We start from the raw sequence: 19271 nt of genomic DNA on the forward strand, positions 1-19271 counted from the left end.
GACTGCCTGAACTTTTGTGCCGTGAGAGGAGGAAAACCACTGGCAAAGAGCCAGGTGAGTACCTGGTCACCCTCAAGGTGGGCCTGGAGCCAGCACGGGGCGGTCGCACCTGGGGTTCGCATTCTGATGCTCCTACCACCTGGGCACCCTGGGAGGAGAGGAGCAGCCACGCTCAGCACGGATGGATGGCACTGGCCAAGTTCAGGCTGATGAGAACCGCTGCGCTGCACGGCGGTCTCAGGAGGACTTCCCTTCCTGAGCCTTCCTGGTAAAGTGTAGGCAGTTGATAAGAACTAGGGTTCGACAATTAAGGTTTAAGACATTCCAACATTTAAGGTTCAAGACACTCCAGGTTAAAGATCCCACATTCTGATCTGTATCTAAAAAGGCCACAGAAGTCTCACTAAAATAATACCCTATCATCTAGTGTTGGTGCATTAAATATTGGGACCAATTACACAGTAAGTGAAGACGGGAAGTGTTCATGGAATTTTATAATATACTGGCAAAACCACAGATAAATATCCATAAATGTATCTATAATTACCTAAAATGGTTACAGTATGCAGTATGTTACCACAACAACCGGAGGAAATAGGAATTCAACCAGCCTGTTCTTCCAGACCAACAAACACTGGGATGGAAAAGCTATTTTCATTGAATTGATCCCCACTTTCGTGGCTGCCTGTGGATAGCCTACTTGTCAAAGGTGACTTTCTAGTTGCTTTACATTCCCTAACTAGCCTTTAATCCTGTTGGTAAGGACTTCAAACAATACTAGGCGGTGGGTGGGAAAGAGGTAAATTGAGTGACTGACCAGAAGGATTCCATCATAAACACCTATGCACTGAGACACCTGATTGTGGCTTGCTCTCAATCTGTGAGCTTAAAATCTGAAACATTATCTGTTTTATTGAATAACAATAAAATCCTTATGTGTTAAGAACATGCATAGATAAAAGTCTGCAAGCTTAAAAAATTGAAGAGCAGTAATTGCCATGCTTTTCCAATAATAAAAACACATTTTGGTCCAGTTTTCATTTTTTAGAAACTCAAAGTAGCTTTATGAGTTCAAAAAATAATATTGCATTTTTCTCAAGATATTAACATGTCCTTGTACTGCAAGCATATAGGATATAATTTACTTGGAGATTTAGCACTTGCTACTTTCAAAAATGATTTTTAAAAATATTTTCACTTTAATATTCTGAAAACAGCATAATTACATGTATCAGTAATCAATTTTTAAAACCAACAATGAACAGTTTTGTTTGAAATATATTACTTTGGCAATGTCATGTGGCTAATCTGAATTTGTAATAAATTAGGGTTTAATTTATAGTGGTTTATTTTCTGTGATACAACGAATGACTAAACAAACAATGGTTGCACTGAAGAAAAAGTGAAACAAGATTTTGTACTGATACGGTGTATCCCCGAGAGCCCAGGAGGAAATAGAAATAAATTCAAAGTTCAAATGGAGACACTGAAACGAAGGGACAACCCACAGAGCCAGTGGCAGGGTCAGGGGCATCCCCAGAGGCTGAGAACCCACAGACAACCTCCCATCCTCAGGAGGAAGATAGAGAGAGAGGACGGTGTGTTACTGGAGTGACATGGAGAGAAGGAGGGGCCCTGGGCAGGAGCGCCAGTCCCGAAAAGGGAGCCCCTCCAGATGTCTCAGGGTCACTGCTTTACACCAGCTGCACTGAAGCAGGGAGAGAGCAAGAAGAAGTACCCCAACATCTCTCTCCTGCCTCTGTCTCTGATCCCCTCCTGGTGCCTTCCATTAGCCCAAACCAGAAGCTGGCGGGAAGGAATCCAGGGGCAAGAAGATGGGTGAGGACAGCAGAGAACGGCCCCTGGGTGGCAGTGTGAGCAGCAGGGAACTCAACCCCCAACCGTTTGTCCCTGAGGCCTAACGCAGGGTGGCAAAACCAAGCACGTGCCTCTGACCTAATTTCTAACACGTCTACCAGAAAATATCATTTGGGGGTTTTTCCCCACTTAGAAAAATTTTTTTATATACCAAAAGGCTTTTCTCTTCTGTGGTTTTTCCCCTTCAAGTTCTACTTAAATTCCAACTTTCATTCACTTCCAGGCAACACAGAAGCCTGCGGTTCCACAACCCCCTCCAGTTAGCAGACGTTTCTCTGAGACCCATCCTGAGAGTGCGCTGAACTGTGGGAAGCCTTTCAACGACTGGCACTGAAGGCCAGATCCAGGGGGTTTCCCTACAGTCCCTCTTAAAGTTGGTGATAACGTTCACCAAATGTTAATCCAGCCACCCACAGAGGATGACAACACTCACCATATCTTTGATAAATGTCAAATGCCCTTGAAGTACAGACCTGGAATATCTGTTTCAATCTTCTCCACTCTATTAAGTTGATATGTGCCTGTGATTTTTGCATATCTTCTGATTATAAGGCAAATGCAAACAAATACAGAGAATAATTAAAGCTGCCACATAAGAAGTTAAGTAGTGCCACTCCTGAGAGGCCTTCTTATTAGCAGAACTGGAAGAGCTTTCGTGAAGGTTCTGCGGGTGGGTATGCATCGCAGACCCTGCTGAGCGAAGTCCTGAGTATCTGTGATTCATCCTGCAGTGACCACAGGCCCTAAAACAGCATCTTGCCCACTGCAGGCCCTCCATAGGTGTTTGCTGAATTGGCCAAACCTTGCTTTGGCCCATAATCAACCACCCAAACGCACACAGATAATTACTTCTTGGGAAAATTCCAACTCGAGCTTAATGTTACCTGTGTGGTTTTTCTCTCAAGAGCAGCTCTGTAGGATCACACAACGTTATGGTTTTTTCCTTTGGCCTGAATGTCATCTACTTGAGTAACAGCTTCCTACGCACGGTTCTGCCAGCGCGTACCACAGCCGACTCGAGGCATCATTTTCAAAACACTGCCAGCATCTCTCAATTTAGAAGACGTATAGTCTCTGCTTCTGAACAGAGGCTAAGGAAATGCATACTTTGGTATTAACATAAGAGCTCAAGATATTCTGAATATATCCTTTCTTTTTTTTGAGGTCAATGTTTTTTTTAAGAATTAAAATGTTTACCACAAACTAGGCCTTCATTCAAAAGTATAACCCTGCATTTTCCTGTGTTTAATAAAAGTGTCTAATTACAAAGTTAATTTTGTAATGTACTTTTTAAACTTGAGCAGCAAAAATGTTGCACTTAAATGAATCTGAGTAGGGGAAAAAAAAACCACACCCAGGAAGACCAAGATTTTAGTAAAAGTTAAAATATTATTGCATACTTTGCACAATTTAGAATCATTCCCATATGCTATAGTCTAGATGCAAACATTAATTTGAAATGTACTGGACCCTTGAAATCCTAAATTTAACACTCTTCAGAAAAAAATAGCCTTTCTCTTCTGCTTTATGGGCAAATGAACTAAATCCTAGGCAATGGAATTGTCTGGGACTTTGAACCAAGACTAAAAGAGATGAAATACTGTTTGATGTGTACAAACATTACAGAATCCAATTGATTTAATAAAAGGATGGGTTGGTTTCATGTCCTGGGACAAAATATCCCCCTTTTCCTGAAAATGTTCTCTCATTCCAACAATAGAGAATATTGGTTTTTTCCAGGGTGTGGGGTATGGGGTGGGCAGGGTGGCCATGAATATAACAGCTATCTTTACTTTTCAAAATGCACTGTAGTTGGAAATTCAAGATGCACTGGGGGGGTGGGGAATAAAAAACCTTTGACTTTATCAAAATATAAGCCTGCATTTGAAACAGCAGGTAAAGGATATAACAACAACAGTATAAATTCATTATTTGCAATCTTACAGTTCCCTACATCTTGATAACACAGTACTTTCAAAGCTTCAGACAGATGGTTTTATAATACTTTACCAATATTTCATCACCTGAAAAGCCTTAGCAAGTTAAACAAGTCTTTTAAATTTCAGAGATGACCTAATTCAATCCTTTTATCTTTCAGACGTTCTGAAATTTTCATTTGTTTTCATTAATCGATGAATACTGAGGAATTTTAGGTACCTCACCACAAAAAATAAAGTTTTCACCTTTCTAGAAACCTAAAAAATGAACAGAAAAGAATCGATTCCAACAAAATGCCAAAATTTTTTTCTTTTCATTTTTTGTTTTACAAAGTAAAGAAATCTTTAGAACAGAATGCTATAGTTACTTAACTTTTTACACTACGTGGCACTACCATTTGAAATGCATTTAGACTTCAAAGCTCTACCTTAAGTATAATAACATCCATGTCTGTAGGGCCTGATTTCATGTTGAGCTGAGGTCTTGAAGACGGAAAAGGACCAGGACAAAGACACAGCTATTGTTCTGGCTACTGCATCAGTTCCCCCCGCCCCCACATTCTTTTTGGGTGAAATATATGGCAGTTGCCCCTTTGAATGGCATTAAAGCAGACAGGTGTTGCTCCGGCCTGCCCAGCATCCCTTCTCTAATTTTCCTTTAGGGAACTCCCCTAGTTTGGACACTGGACCAACAGCTGACTCCTTTCCAGAGGAAGACGCCTGAATCCAAGCTTACTCAGTCCATTCTCCATGTTCAGAGAGGGGCAAGTACCCCTGTAAGAACCACCCTGAGATTTTTGCTGTAAATAATGAAGAAAAAGTGTTTTTTTCTTGCTAGTAGGAGTAAGATGGTCGTAGATTCTAAGGGGCTATCCTATGGAAAAACCTGTGTGAAAATGGAGCCAAAACCTGTCTGAAAATGGAGCCAAAACCAGAAAACATCCTGAAAACCTTGACTGATGGGTCCAGCCGTACTTTAACTGGCAAGACCTACCTGTAGGCTTTTTGCATCAGCCAAATAAAGTCCTTTATAAGGCAGTTTGAATCGGTTTTCACCTACAGCTAAAAGAAGCCTGAGTCTAACAGCATGACAACACTAAGAATACACACGGCTGCCTTTAAGGTTTCTAACGGATTTCCCCCTCACATACACTGTCTCATTTCATCCTCACAATCCAGGAAAGCACATACGTATTAACATTAAATTAACACATTGGCTTTTGAACACATACTATGTGCAAGAAGGATAAAGAATGCTGGGGGCTGATCAATCCGAACTCCAGGGGCCAGGGAAGTCTCGGTTACGTGGGAGAAAAGCGGAGGTTACATAGCTCAGGGCACTCATTAGACACCCCCGAAATGAAAGAATACACAGCATACAGCAGAGCCGGGAGGTAAGCCTTGCAATGAGCCCTGGATGATAAATGAGGAGGCCCTTGGAAGAGCCCAGGTCAGAGATGGTGAAGCTCAAACAGGCAGTGGCGCTCTAAGCTTGGCTCAAACAATAGCACAGAGATAGAGTCAAGTCAGATGTGGGAGCCCCCAGGTGGCTGCAGCTGTTGCCACTGAGAAAGACAAAGAAGGAGGGAGCAGAGTTTGGGAGGCAAGGAAGGAGCCGAAGCATAGGCCAGTTAAACATGCCTGCAGGCTGGATCTATAAGCAAAGAGGTCCAGAAGGCCCTGAGAACCACAGGTCTGGGCGGCAGAGAGGCTGAGACTGGAAATGCAAGATGAAGAATCACTGGCATTGCCTTGGGAAGATGGCAGTCCAGCCTTGGGCATTGCCCTCCACAGCCTCCCCAGGAAGAGAAGAGGAAGGAGCTGGAGACCATCTCCTTCTGGGTAATCTCAGGCCTGCTGGGGAGCTCCAAGAAAACAGGCTTCTCCCCAGACAAGGCAGCACGCAGGGAATATCTGGGAAGTGAGCGACTGTAGAGCCAGGGCACCCAGAGCATGCTGTTGGTCCCACACAGGTGTTTCTCCAGGTACCCTCCATGTTAGCGCTGCCAGTCTTGGCTGCTACGCTGGGTTGCAGCGTCATTATTCAGCTTTCACCTGTTAAATTAGTTCATGCTCTCACATTAGGTGTAATCACAGCTGGCAATGCTTTCTGGGGATGTCTCAGAAAGATGAGTTGAAAATATTTTTGTGTCATTTTAATTTAAGGTAAAATTCCTACCAATCACCCCAGCTCCTTTCTCCTGGCTTAACCCAGTGACGACAGCAGGCCTCTGAAGAAAGGCAGGGTCCGAGATGGGGGTTCCCCCCCCCCCCCCGATAATTCTTTAAACAGCTATCAAAGTCTAAAAGAAACAAAGGGGGTTGAGAAAAGGAAAGGCTGGCTGTTGGCGATTCCGAGGCAGGTTTCCTGCCTGGGGGGCCGGGGGGGGGGGGAAGGGAAAGAGGGAGGTACCCTAGAGGGCGGCAGACCTCGCCAGAGGCACTCCAGGAGGCAGAAAGGAGCTGCAGTCATTCTGCACCCCACTTCTCTCCAGATCTCCGGCTCGCGCCTGGCAATCGCCAGCCGCACGTCTGCCCTAGCTGAGCACGCGTGCTCAAGGTCGCTCGGCCGGCCGTGACCAGAGCTCCAGGTGCGGGGCGGGGGGCAACACCCGGACCCCCCCCTGCTTGGGGGCTGGCACTTTTGCTTTGGACTTGACTGAGAGGTCCACTCACGCCTGCCTCCGCCTGGTTAACCGCCTGCGCGCATGCTTCAAGGACTCCGCCTGCCCGCACCCCAGGCTGGACGCGCCCTTCCTCTTCCCATCCCCGCAGCTCCTCTCTCCTCCCACTTAGCAAAGCTGTGTTTTTACTTTCTATACGTGTGTGTGTGTAAAGCTCTAAGTCAACGCCAGAAAAGAACATTCATTTGGGGTCAAAATTACCCTTGGAAAATCGCCCACTATCACAAGATTTGGTGTCTACACGCACGGCAATATTGTGCAGGTACAGGTGGATAAAACACGCTATAAAGGTGCACAGTAAATAAAAAGTAAGGATGCAAAGTATAAATCTTTAGTGCAAAAGAGAAAAACGGTATCTGGCACACGCGCCAGCTAGCGTCTCCAGTGCACGGTTACTGCCTGGCACACAGACTGGAAGAGGCACGAAGGCAGCCCCAGCTGGTGCTGCGCACCGCGTCACCCTCGCGCCTGGCCCGGTGCCTGGCACTTCGGACGTGTCCAGTGATCTCGACTGAATACATGAACCACCGAATAAATGAATGCACGCGCGACCTGACTCCGCGGGCCGCAGAGCGGGCGCTTCCAAAGGCGGACGAGGGCGCCCAACCCAGCTGCACCCTCGTGGCCACCGGCCGGGGTAGGCGGGTGCGGAGACACCCGCCTCCAGGAGTCGTCCAGCGGGCTCCGGGCCGCGGCACGTGCACCTCCCGCCGCGGCCACGGGCACGCCCCGCCCAGCCCCGCCCGCCCCGCTCTGCCGCGCACGCACGCACGCGCCCTGCAGCCGGCCGCCGGCTCAGCCCGCAAGCCGACGCTCACCCGCGCGCCCGCTGCCCCTCGCGCAAGCGCCCGCTGGGGGGCGCTCGCCTCCCACCCCGCGCGCCCACAGGCGGGCGCCTCGTCCCCCACTGCGATTCTCCTCCCACCCCCGGGCGCGCGCGCCTCCTACCTGAGGGCCGAGGAGGGCGGAGGGGGCTGAACACGACCATGGCAGAAGGCAGCAGGAGAGAGAGCGAGCGGCCGCAGTGGTCGGTTCGGGCGCGGGCGCGCGCGCGCGTTCCCGGCTCTCGTTTCCTCGGTCGACTCCCGGCCAGAGCCCAACCCTGCTGCCGCGCGCCGCCCGCCTGGCCGCACCTAATAACAACGGCGCCCGGGGTCAGGTGGCCGCGCGCGGACAGCGCCGCCATTGGCCGGGCGGGGAGCGCGGCGCGCCACGATTGGCTGGGGGGCGGAGCCTCGGCCGGGGCGGGGTCGGGGCTGTGGAGGGAGGCGGGCAGGGAGGCGGCGGGGGCGGGGCCAGGCCGCGGTCCGCGCCTTTGTGCCCAGCGCGCGCTCTCCGTCCGCTCCGGCTGCATCAATAATTCAGAGCGGCAGCGGCGGCGCCAGCGGCCGGTGCGGGCAGGAGGCGGCGGAAGCTGCGGGGACCGAGCGGCAGCGGCTATGCATCCAAGTGCGGCTGGCCAGCCGCGGCACCCCTGAGGCCCGGGCGGGGCTCCGGGAGCATCGCGCGGGGGGCACGCTTGCCCAGGAGTGCGAGGAAGAGCAGTCGGGTCCAGAGCGGCGTTGGCGAGCTGCGCACGGAGCTGAGGAGGGGGCTTCGGAACGGGGCTGGGGCGGGGGGGCGGCTGGCGCAGGCAGCCCCCGGGGTGGGGGGCGGGGTGGGCGCCGGCGCCGCGATGCTGGGCGTCGTGGAGCTGCTGCTGCTTGGGGCGGTGTGGCTGGCGGGCCCGGCCCGCGGGCAGAATGAGACGGAGCCCATCGTGCTGGAGGGCAAGTGCCTGGTGGTGTGCGACTCCAACCCCACGTCCGATCCCACGGGCACAGCTCTGGGCATCTCTGTGCGCTCCGGCAGCGCCAAGGTGGCTTTCTCCGCCATCAGAAGCACTAACCACGAGCCGTCCGAGATGAGTAATCGCACCATGATCATCTACTTCGACCAGGTGAGCGCTCCATGCAGATTGGATTGGTAGGGGGTGGGGGAGAGGGGAGAGGTAGATGCCAGGTCCTCTCAAGGTCTCTGCGGAGGCGCGGGGCCAGAGTGCGGGACTGACTCTTGCCTCCTCCCCTTCGTTCCCGTCTTGCTGTAGGTACTAGTGAACATCGGGAACAACTTTGATTCAGAACGCAGCACTTTCATCGCCCCGCGCAAAGGGATCTACAGTTTTAACTTCCACGTGGTAAAAGTCTACAACAGACAGACCATCCAGGTCAGCTGCCGCTTCGGGGCCAGGCCCCGGCCCGGTAGGCGGCTACTAGCCGCGGGAGTGAGCGGCCGTATGGGGATGGGAGATAGAAGGGGCAGCTGCATGTGCCCGGGGCTGCTTGGAAGGACGAGTGGCAGGGCCTCACGATTCTGTGGCTCCGGCTGTCCCTTGCTTCCCCTGTCGCCAGCTCTTGGAACCTAGCCCCCTCCCCAAACGCAGTTTCCCTCCTCCGCCTTCTGGGCCCCTCCGGAGAGGTTGTCCCGCTTTCCTGTGGGACTCCAGGGACTTCCCGTAGAGGTTGCTGTTAGCATCACAGACAGTTCTCGCTTCGGGATATTTCCCTGATCCCCGGCTTCAGCACCACGGACAGTATCCCCGGCCCTAGTCCCTGCTCCCAAGCCCGTGAGACGCCTGTGTACACAGCCCGGCGCTCAGGTGGCCCCCGGCGTCCCTTTGCAGACCGAGTCTGGGTTTTTGAACTCGCAGCGCCGAGCCCAAGCTGGTGAAGGGTGAAGAAGGGAGGGGGCGTAGTGCCACTCCCTCCTGCTCCAGCCTTGTCCCAACCCGCACGCAGCGGCTCCCCAGGTTCCCAAAGGTGTCTAGGCTTCCTTTGCGCTGAGACAGAAGGCGGAACTCGCGACAGGGGAGAGGGCGCCAGGCCTTTGGCTGCCACACCACCGCAAGGGCCAAACCAGGCGGTGGCTGGAGCGGCTGGAGCTGGACGGGAAATGAGCCGAGGTTTGGGGGTGAAGCACAGAGGGCAGCTCTGCTTGAGATTTCTCATCAGCCGAAAGCCTTGTCCGGCTTCTCCACTGTGTCCAGCCAGCTAGGACCAAGAGGAGCCAGGGTTTTTGTTTTGCCAGAAGCTCCAAGAGTGGAGTTGCTTGAGTTTCAATTTGAGCCTTGGGGGAAGTGGGGAGAGGCCTAAGGTCTCGGGGTGCTTGAGCCATCTACTGATTTATTAAACTGGATGAAAGCGCAATCAGGATTCGCTGGGCGCTCAAGGAATGAAAGTGACTCCCGTTTGGGGGGTAGACCCTTCCTCTTATCCAGATGGGCCGTCTTTCACCCCCATTGGACCCTCAGCAGTAATCTGCAAAGCCCCTTTTCTTCCCGCTCCCCCCCACCCCCACCCCCGTGCTTCCAGGCCTTTACGGCCTTTAGCCAAGGTTCGCGTCTCCATTCCCGCCTAGGTTGCGACTCTGAAGCGGGCCTTTCTGTCTCTCAGGTGAGCCTCATGTTAAACGGGTGGCCGGTGATTTCAGCCTTCGCTGGTGACCAGGACGTGACCCGGGAGGCCGCCAGCAATGGAGTCCTAATCCAGATGGAGAAAGGCGACCGTGCATACCTCAAGCTGGAGCGGGGGAACTTGATGGGGGGCTGGAAGTACTCGACCTTCTCTGGATTCCTCGTGTTTCCCCTCTGACTGGCTCAGCGCCAAATGGAGGCAGGGAGAGGGCGAAGGCGGGAGGGGGAATTAGAAAGAGGCTGAAATGTAGAGGAGAAAGCGGCACGACTTGAAACTTCCCACATGTTCCCCAGCTGTATCCCGTGAAAGGTGTGCGCAGGCGGTCGGACAATTTGTCCGTTTACTCATTAAGAGAAGTAAATTCCACTTAGCTCTGCGCACTCCCATTTCCAAAAATAAACTCGCCTCCCCCATTTCAGTTGCGGTAATGAAGACTGTCTTGCCATTGTTTCTTCCCCCACGTTCATGTTCCCTACGATTTATAGAAAAGAAACTTTGTATTTCACTGTATAATGTGAAATATCTTCCTCCGCGGTCCCCTGCTGAAATCTAATATGCCCCTCCCCCTTTTTAGTTGAGGGGTAAGATTTTTTTGTGTGTGTGGATGGGGGAGGTAGTTTTAATTTGGCAAGTGTTGCTCTTCTTAAAACACCGCTCAAGAGTTAATTAGCTGAAGATACTTTGTTTCCTCGACTGCTTGTTAGCAGAGAAAGGACTCACCTTAGTGGTGACTGGTTTAAACATATATATATAAATATATATCATTTGTACACGAAGAACTCTTCCCAGTGGAAACTGGCTGTATTTCCGTATTTCTATGTCCTATTCGGAGTGTCGTGAAATCTAAGGCTGCTTGATGTTCTGATGCTTGTCGATGCCCTCGTGTTCTGTGGCTCCACTAACCACCAGGAGGTTCTTCCGGGCGATTCCTCGTCCTCTGTAACATAAGTGTGAATAGCCAAGATTTAATTTTGCTTTAATCCAATAAAGTTGAAGTGGGAATTTTATTTTTCTGAAACAGCTTTCTAAACTCCGCATCTTCCCCAGCTGCAAGGTTTGGGGGCGGGGGTGGGGAAGGGCGATTTTCAGAGTGTGGGAGACGGGTTAGAATGCGACCCCAGCGAGGCCCGCCGCGAGGCTGGGGCGCAGAGCTGGCGGGCGCCCTTCCTGCGCCAGGCCTGAGGCCAGCCCCGCACTCGCCTGTGTTCCCTGTTCTGGCGCAAACGCAGGGAATTTGGCCGAAATCTTGCTGGGCCAGGCGGGCTGCCGGCCTGAAAGCACAATTTGGGTTTTTCGAAGCCCACGTGCATCAGGAATAATCCCAATCAGAGGAGCTGGAACCAGCCTGCCCGAGCGGAGCGCTTCCCACGCCTCTGCCCCAGGGTTTCTCCCGCCGTTCGCTCTTCAGTTCCCGAAGCAGCGTTCTTGTAACCACCGCTCTGAATCCCAGCTCCGCTCGCCGTACCGCCCGGGCGCCCAGCACCTGTGATTGCGCGCATCGCAGGACTTTTAATCGAGAGGTTCGTCCAAGACTTTTGACTGTATCGGAACACAATGTGAAAACAAAATTGAAATAAACGACTTCGTTTTAAGTCTGGACTTCTGACCCAGTCGCTTCGGCAGAGGAGAGGTCGGGCGCTGCGAAGCGGGTGGGCGGCCCAGGGCCTCCGGCAGGAGCCTCCGCCTGGATGGGCCCCCCTCTGGCTCAGGTCCTTTTAGAGGCTTTTTCCTGGCCCGAGACTCAGGGATGAATTTAATTAGTTCCTGGGCGGGGGGGGGGGGGGAGGGAGGAATTTTAATGGCATAATAAGCGACCTATCGCGATTTATTCCTGCGGCTCCTCTGATTGAGACATTCACGGAGCAAGCGGCCTTCGTTGACACTCGGGCCCTATTCTTCCTCCGCGCGCCCTGCGGCAGCCGCATCTCCAGTCGGCGCGCTCGGATCCCGACGAGGAGCGGTGGGGATTTCCGGAATGAGCAGTGGACCCAAGTGCTTTTTCTCTTCCTGCCCCACAGCCTCCCCACTAGTCAGTCCCCAGGGAAGCGGGGGTGGGGGGCGTGGAGGGGTGTGTGGCGGTGGTGGTGAGATGGAATAAGGATCCCCAAACGACTTTAAAATGAACTTTTTAAAAAGAGACACTTTAAAAACTATTTTCTCCTCATTCTTCGGTTGGGAGGAAGAGGTAGGGAGAGCTGGAGCCTCAGCAGGGAGGTACCCAGCTCGACCCAACCGCTCTGACCGCGCAGAGCCAGCCCGCCAGCCCTGGAGACTCGGTGCCCCCGGTCCTCTCCGCGGAGGGAGAGCCGCCACCACCCGAGGAAGCTGCGCGGCTGATGCACTTGGAGCTCCCTGGGCTACAGGTGGGTGGCGTGGTCACCCCTCTTCCTGAGAGGGGGCCACCGGCGTGGCTGTCCAGGCTGTGGGACGACCAGGCTGTGCTGCTGTGTGACTTTGGCAAGTGCCCTCTCTGTCCTCAGCTTGCCCATGTGTACAGACAGAGAGCTAAACATCTCCAAGAGTCCTCCCTTCCTGCTCTGAGGTCCCAGCGGTCCTCTGTTCCTTGACCAGGGCCCCCAATTCTTCTGCCTGGGTGAGTGAGTCCTGGCTGCAGCCTGTGCTGCCCGGACTCCTGAACGCCAGGCCAGAGGCTGGACTGGAGGCCAAGCGGAACCCTGAGCATCCAGACACTCAAGCTTACTTTGAACCCCTGCTCTGAGGCCGGGAAGGTGAACACAGAGGGGAGCACAGGGGCCCCAAGCGGGAGGGAGAGAGGAAAGCTGTCCTCTATTCTGCTCTGGCCCCAGCTGGCCCCTTCCTGGGGGGGGGGGCCTGCTTGCCCAAACGTCTGCCCTTGGCCTTGGAGACCCTTCTCAATCTGGTTACAGCGCTTCTTCCACATGCTGACCCCTTTCCTCACCATTTGTGAACCCACCTCCTTCTGCTGTCTTCATACCTCTGCACCTACTGTCTCTTTGCTTCAAGTTGAAGTACCCTTTCTGTCCGCTCCTTTGCAAAATCCTAATCTTTCTGGGGATCTAAGCAGTTCAACTAAAAGGCTGCCTCCTCTGGGAAGCAGTCAGTCCTATCTATTCAGCACAGGTACTGCTTTCTGGAGGCCGATGCCGCCCCAGCTCCCACACACACAGCAGGCCTTGTTTGGCTCTGGTCAGGAAGGGAGACACGTGGGGTGGGGCCTGTGTCCGGCTCTGCAGTGGGTCCCATGGGGCAGTGGCGGCCCACACTTGCCGCAAGTGCTCAGGAATGCTAAGCAGGCATTCCTGTCCCAGAAGCCTCTGGGGGAAATGTGGGGTTCTCCGCCCCCAAACTTCCCTCACCCTCAGGCCTGGCTGAACCTTTCATTAGCCTTGGTGGGGCTGTGGACAGCCCTCCCCAGGGACCTGGAGTTTAGCGGCCTCTCTGGGGCCTGACCCTTGGCAGTTGGGCCACCTCCCTCAGGTGAAGCAAAGGTGGGACTGATTTTTTTTCCTCTGCCAGAGGCAGGTGAGTTAGCCCTCATCTGAAAATTGTGCTCCACCTGGGAGGGAACCAGACACCCCAACTTGCGTGTTGGAGATTGAGAGGGAGAGAGAAAAAAGGGCCAGTGGCTCCATAGCACCCCCCTCCCACACACACACCACCACCACCATCACCACCACCAGAGGCTGGGGGGAGGGGTGCACTCTAAAACCTACACCTCACAGTGGCTTCCTTTAATGCTTAGAACCCTCTAGGGCTTTCTAGCCTGGGGCCTCTGGGGCCCTGCGTCCTGCTTCCATCTCAAACCGAACTAGAATAAAGCCTGTAGGGTTTCCAGAACCCCCCAACCCCCATTCAGCCTCCCCCGCAGTCTCAAAGGCTCCTCCCCTGCCTAGGTCACTTTGGCTACTTCCTCATCTCCTGCCTCAGTAGAAAATGTCACCACCTCCTCCGGGAAGCCTTCCTCACTCCAGACAGAGTGGTTACCCCTTCCTGGTTGGTCTCTCACCACACTGCCTCCTCTCCCCAGTTCTCTGAGGGCAGAGGCTGTGTTAGGGGTCTTATGGGGGTGGGAGTGTGGGGGGGAGTCAGCGACATTCGCAGGACCCAAGGAGCCCAGACCTGACTTCCAGGCCCCAGTTTTCCAGGCTGCGCCTTGCGCTTCTGGGTAACACCCGGCCAGAGCTTGGATCCCTGGCGAGGAGCCAGTCACTGTCGTCTGTGCTGACTGCCCAGCAGCGTCGGCCCCGCGCTCGCCCCCCTAATTCGTGAGCTCCCGCACCCGCGCCTTCTTCGGTGGTTTGAGCTGGGAGCGCGCCCTCCGAGCTGCGCTGGAGCGCCCATGCTGACAGCCCGGGAGGATCGGCTCCTAACGAGAATTATCCAGACGGAGAGCGAGCCTCACCCCACTGCTCAATTGTTGCCTCAGTGGGGTAGTGATGGGGCAGAGTGCGGGGCGGAGCCAAGTGGCAGGACGTTTCTGCGAGCGCCCCGCCCCCAAAGGAGGGTTGAAGGGCCAGAAGGAGCAGACGTGTGCCCTGCACTCCGCCTCTGGCCTGATGTGCCACCTGAGGCCACTCTCTCCCCCTGCCTGACCTTATTTTCAATTCCCAAATGCACAGTGGGCTAATAACGTGTAGGGTTTCCTCCAGGAGGCCTTATTTTTCGGAGATCAGAGTCAGTGAGTCTAAGCCTTCTGTCTCCCCATTCAGCCCCTCACCTACCAGCATGTGCTGGCCCAGCCATGTCACCTCTACCGGCTTTCAAACAAAAGAGCGAAAACTTTCACCTATTCTAGGTGAGGGCAGCGGTGCCCTCCAACTGGGAAGTCAAGCCGGAGGGAAAACAAGGTTCACCTGCCTTTCCGCCAAATTAACTGGGGAGCAGAGATTCCCCAGGGGCGATTACCCAGGTCTCCTGGGATCTTGGCACAGGGTTCCTCATCGAAGACACACACACTCTCTCAGAGCCTCAGTTTGCTCATATCTCAAATGGGGACAACAATGCCTTCAGGACAGGGTGGATGTGAAGACTATGAGAAGAGGTAAGGAAAACGCTCAGCATTACCTGACGTGTAGTAGGTGCTGAATAAATGGTCGCAACAGTAAGGAACAATGGCCACCTGGGGCATCGCACTATCACAGAAGCAGGATGCAAGGGGACATGGGACAGATGGGAAAACTGAAAGCAGAGGGGGGGAGGGGCACAGAGCAAGTGAACGGTGGAGTTAGGGAAAGGACCCTGCGGTCTTCCTGCTCACTCATCTCCTCACCCCCATGGGTCAGGCACGAGGACAGGGCATTTCACCCTGTATCTCTCCGCTCCATCTCTGTTGCTGGGCTATTTCTGTGGACCACTGTAGATGAATATTCTGTCAGCATGTCTGCGTGCTGCCCTGTCCCCGTTAAGGCACAATCCCCATTTGCACATCTGCGTTCCTTTAGAGGGTGACCCCCTCCAAGGTGGGAACTGCGTCCTGCTCATCTGGCCTGGCCCAGGGTCTCCCATGGTGCCTGGCACAGAGCAGGTGAGATGCGATTGTGTCATGGTAAAACCCGACTGCGCCTGGCATGATTACAGGACAGGGACCCAGCCAGGGAAACTGCCCTGGGGGGGAACTTCCTAGACCTCAGTTGCCCCCTCCCCCATCAGGACAGGAATGCTGGCCTGGAAACGCTCCCAGACCCTGTCCTCATAGGGAACCCTTCCCAAGCTCCTGCACTTGCTCTCACCTCTTTCCATTTCACTCTGAGCTCAGCCTGGCCCCAGAAAGTTTGAGATTTGACCCCGGGACAGTAAGGGGCAGGAGCAGTGAGGAAGAGGCCAAGATTACTCGGGGATGTAATTAGCTGTACGGGTTGGTGTGGGTATTTTTTGCTGGGTCTCTCTGGGAAACGTTTCCCCGTGCATAGATGAAGCTGCCTGCACTTCTGGCAGCAGTGAGGAGACGCAGTCCAGCTGAAGTCAGGAAAAAGGACTTCATGGTCATCAAGAAAGCATGTCCAGTTGTGTGGCCATGGCCCAGGACCCGGGGCGGCCTTTGTTCATCCTGCTAAACTCTGAAGCGATCAGGGACAAGGTGCAGGGGGAGGGACTGACCTGAGCAAGCTCCATCTTGAGCTTCGGGGCTCCTCTTGAACTCTACTTCATCTGCAAGGTCCTCTGACCCCCATCCATCAGGGCCTGACCCTCTGCTGACCACATGAACTCTTTTTTTCAGGTCACAGCCTGACCTCAACTCTGCAGGGTGCTAAGCTCCATGAGGACAGGCCCTCAGCTGCCATTCCCCACATGTGCCCGCTGCCTGGCACAGTGTCAGGGATGGTAGAAGCTCTACAAATGGTCCCTGAATGAGTGACTGAGTGAGCACATGAATAGGTGGGCAGATGGACGAGGAATGGCTGGTTCGTCATGAGTGCATCTGCCGGGTCCTCCAGGCTGTGAACTCCGCAGAGGTGCCTATGCTGTTCTCAGCCTTGTGAGAGCTCTGTTCTCAGTGCCTAGCACAATTCCTGGAATAGAGTCAGCCTGAATAATATTTCTTGGATGACTGAATGAGGAATTACAGCACTTTGGCAATGGGACTCCCTGGACTGTGAGATTCTGGAGTGCCGGCTCAGCAGCACTGAGCTCCTCTCTACGTCCCCACCAGCCTCCTGAATGGCCATATTTATTTTAGAACAATGGAGTGAATTTGTAGTGGTTCTTGCATGCTGCTTGCTCCACCTCACCCTCCAACATGCTGTCAGCTTCTTAGAGGGCAGGGACCACCCTTTATTTTTCCTAAAGGGCAGAAATCCCCTCCTTTTTCCCCAACACCTCATAACATGATCCAGTGTTGGCTGGTGGGTTTAATCGGGATCAAGCCATGACATCTGTGGTTATGGGCGGGGCTGAAGCCCCGTTGGTGGCACCAATCAGCTAGTAAATCCCAGAAGGTTTTTCCATGGTGCCAACATACAGGCAAGGTATACACAGTAGCCACATCGTGCCTCGGGCAGTGAGGAGCTGGCATTCCCCCAGCAGACTCTGGCTTGTGGCTAACCAGGGGGTCTCTGGGTTTTTGTTCTAGCTGAAAGCAGAAGGACCTCTGAAATCCCCTTGCAGCTTTGGCTGCTGCAGCAGACCATGGAGTTGGAGGGGTCTCAGCTGGTTCCCTCTAAAGAAAAGCCATTGTTCTCCAAAATTCCCTTCCTTCCACAGACCCAGTGTCCAGCTGAGAGTTCAGCCCAACAGAATTCTCTGGAAGGCTCTGCCAGCCATCAGCAACCTGCTGACCCAGGGGAGGCCCCAACAGCCCTTTCTCCCATCATCAGGAATTACTGCAGACTTTCAGAGAAACTTTCAAAGCGGGAAGAGGGCCTCACCAACCCAGGAGGAGCAACTGGGCACCTCTTCCTCCTCATTTGAAAGGAAGCTGTGTGCTCTGCCCAGATCCTGTATCAGATAGACTCTGCTTTGTATTCAGAGAGACTCAAAAATAAACTCCCCAATGTGTACTTCCGCTGAGCAGTTCAGATGATTTTATAATGACTGAGTGGCTCCAAGTATGGAATTAAAATGCAGCTGATGAGAACTCTGCTATTTTACTAACTCGTCTTGATCAAAGTTGGTCCATTTAGGTCTCAGCAATGTTCCAAATGCACTCTCTCTCCCCCTCCCTCCCGCCCCCTCCCTCCTCCCCCCTCCCCTTGCCCTCCCTCTCCCTCCCTCTCCCCCTCCCCCCCTCACTCTCTCTATGCGTTTGGAAGGAGTTCACTCCAGGTAGAAGGATTATGTACTTACTCTGAAGGTACAGGCTCAGGCTCATCTGTCACGTGACATCAGACTGCCTGGCGCTTTTCCTTCCTTCTCTTCTGCGCTCTCCATGCCTCCCAAGTGGGAACTTACTTGGCAGGTTCCCCCATGTGTGGGCCTAAATGACCTCCTGCGTCCATGGGAGACATGGCAGTGCTCTTTGAGACTGGGAAGCTTGCAGCCATTTTCCTGCATTGTCTACACATGTTCCTGTCTCTGTCATGAGAAGCTGGGGTCCAGGCTGAGGGCAGAAGCAAGCCTGTTCCCCCAAGAGCAAAACCACATGACCTCTAGGTCAAGTTCCAACTAGAAGCCTATAAAATGCAAGACTCTGTGATGGCAGTTGGGGTCTTGTCATCTGAGTTTCCAGCTTAAAACTGGAATCCCGCCTTCTACCCCTGCCCACAGAAAAAGCTCTCCAGAGAGCGGCTCCCCTCTAAGTTCATTCTCCCCTCAGAAGCCAGAGCAAGCTTCTCAAATGTAAGCCAAACCAAGCATCCTCTGCTGAAAGCCATCCAGTGTCTTCACAAGGCACTGTGACTCCTTAATGGGGCTGGCAAGGCCTCTGTGACCTGGCCCCTGCTGACGTCCTCAAGCTCATCTCCTGTGGCTCTCCTCTAGTGCAGAGGAGCCCATTCTGGCTCTCTACCAGCTCCTAGGATATGCCAAGCTCTCTCCTGTCTCAGAACCTTTGCATCTTTGATCCTTTGGAGACAAGGAATACTCTTCCACCCTCCAATTTCCTTTCCTTTCAGGTCTCAGCAGCCTACCCGATACACAGCCACTCCCTCTGTTACCAGTTGAGCCCGCTAATGTCCATTTCTCTGTTTACTTCTTTACTGTTTCTCTCCCTCCCCAGGGACAGAGACCTGGTCTGTCCTGGGTGTCACTTTATCCCCAGCATTTGGAACAGAACCTGCAGTGGTAGGGGCTTGCTTCATATGTGAATGACTGAATGGCCTACCATCCCTCGTATCATGTTCCCCAGGGCTCAGGGCCTCTGCCCCATCAGAACACAGCAGCCCTCTCATTGGTCCCTTTCCTCAGGAGCTTGGGGAAGGCATTAACCATGTCACCCACCAGAAACCATATCCATTGGGAAGGGAAGCAGGCTGGAAGCCATGAAGTCAAGGGTGGGGGCTGGGTCATTGGTCTCTTATCATCCACAGACCCAGTGAATGGGTCTTTTGCTTGTCAGCGTCTGCTTGTAAAAATTGCTTAATTCAGCTAACCATGCAGTTGGGCTAGGGGAAAATTGAAGTGAGCTGTTTACTACTGAATTTTTCCACTGACGTTATCTTGCAACAGATAAGCAGGAACAAGAGAACAAGGAGAGGGTGAAAAGGTATCCTTTTTCCCCAGGAAGAACACAAGCTCCTCGTGGCCTAATAATGCTTATAATTCTAAAAGTCTTTGCAAAATTCCATGTGATATGTTTACAGACCACACTTGAGTAGCAATGATATAGGACCATGTATAATAATACCACAGTTATTTTCAAAAACAAGTCCATGAGTATGTTGTATCAGAATTGCCTTGGAAAA

General features: G+C 53.1%; 2 protein-coding genes and 1 long non-coding RNA gene across 12 annotated transcripts in view; 2 read left to right on the top strand and 1 right to left on the bottom strand.

Moving 5' to 3' along the window:
• LG11H16orf78 (linkage group 11 C16orf78 homolog) overlaps nucleotides 1-7705 on the bottom strand; it is a 74502-nt gene extending 66797 nt beyond the window's left edge. For all 9 annotated transcript variants that reach the window (XM_074314941.1, XM_074314940.1, XM_074314938.1 and 6 more), the window contains exon 1: nucleotides 7448-7705. The gene's annotated coding sequence lies outside the window, so the exon portion shown is untranslated. The remainder of the gene's footprint in view (nucleotides 1-7447) is intronic.
• A 91-nt stretch (nucleotides 7706-7796) lies between these two features.
• On the top strand, nucleotides 7797-11543 carry CBLN1 (cerebellin 1 precursor). The gene is made up of 3 exons (XM_019731910.2): nucleotides 7797-8438; nucleotides 8586-8705; nucleotides 9931-11543. Exons 1-3 carry the CDS (start codon nucleotides 8175-8177, stop codon nucleotides 10126-10128), a joined length of 582 nt encoding a protein of 193 aa, XP_019587469.1. The 5' UTR covers nucleotides 7797-8174; the 3' UTR covers nucleotides 10129-11543.
• A 215-nt stretch (nucleotides 11544-11758) lies between these two features.
• Nucleotides 11759-17433, top strand: LOC109447393 (uncharacterized). Of its 2 annotated transcripts, none has more exons than XR_012490209.1 (3): nucleotides 11759-11980; nucleotides 12201-12314; nucleotides 17134-17433. It is a non-coding gene; the product is annotated as an uncharacterized LOC109447393 (long non-coding RNA). The 2 variants fall into 2 exon arrangements; XR_012490208.1 differs by lacking the exon at nucleotides 17134-17433 and adding an exon at nucleotides 12523-12769.
• The last annotated feature ends 1838 nt before the right edge of the window (nucleotides 17434-19271 follow it).

This window comes from Rhinolophus sinicus, linkage group LG11 (genome assembly GCF_036562045.2).
Source record: "Rhinolophus sinicus isolate RSC01 linkage group LG11, ASM3656204v1, whole genome shotgun sequence".
Classification (NCBI taxonomy): domain Eukaryota; kingdom Metazoa; phylum Chordata; class Mammalia; order Chiroptera; family Rhinolophidae; genus Rhinolophus; species Rhinolophus sinicus.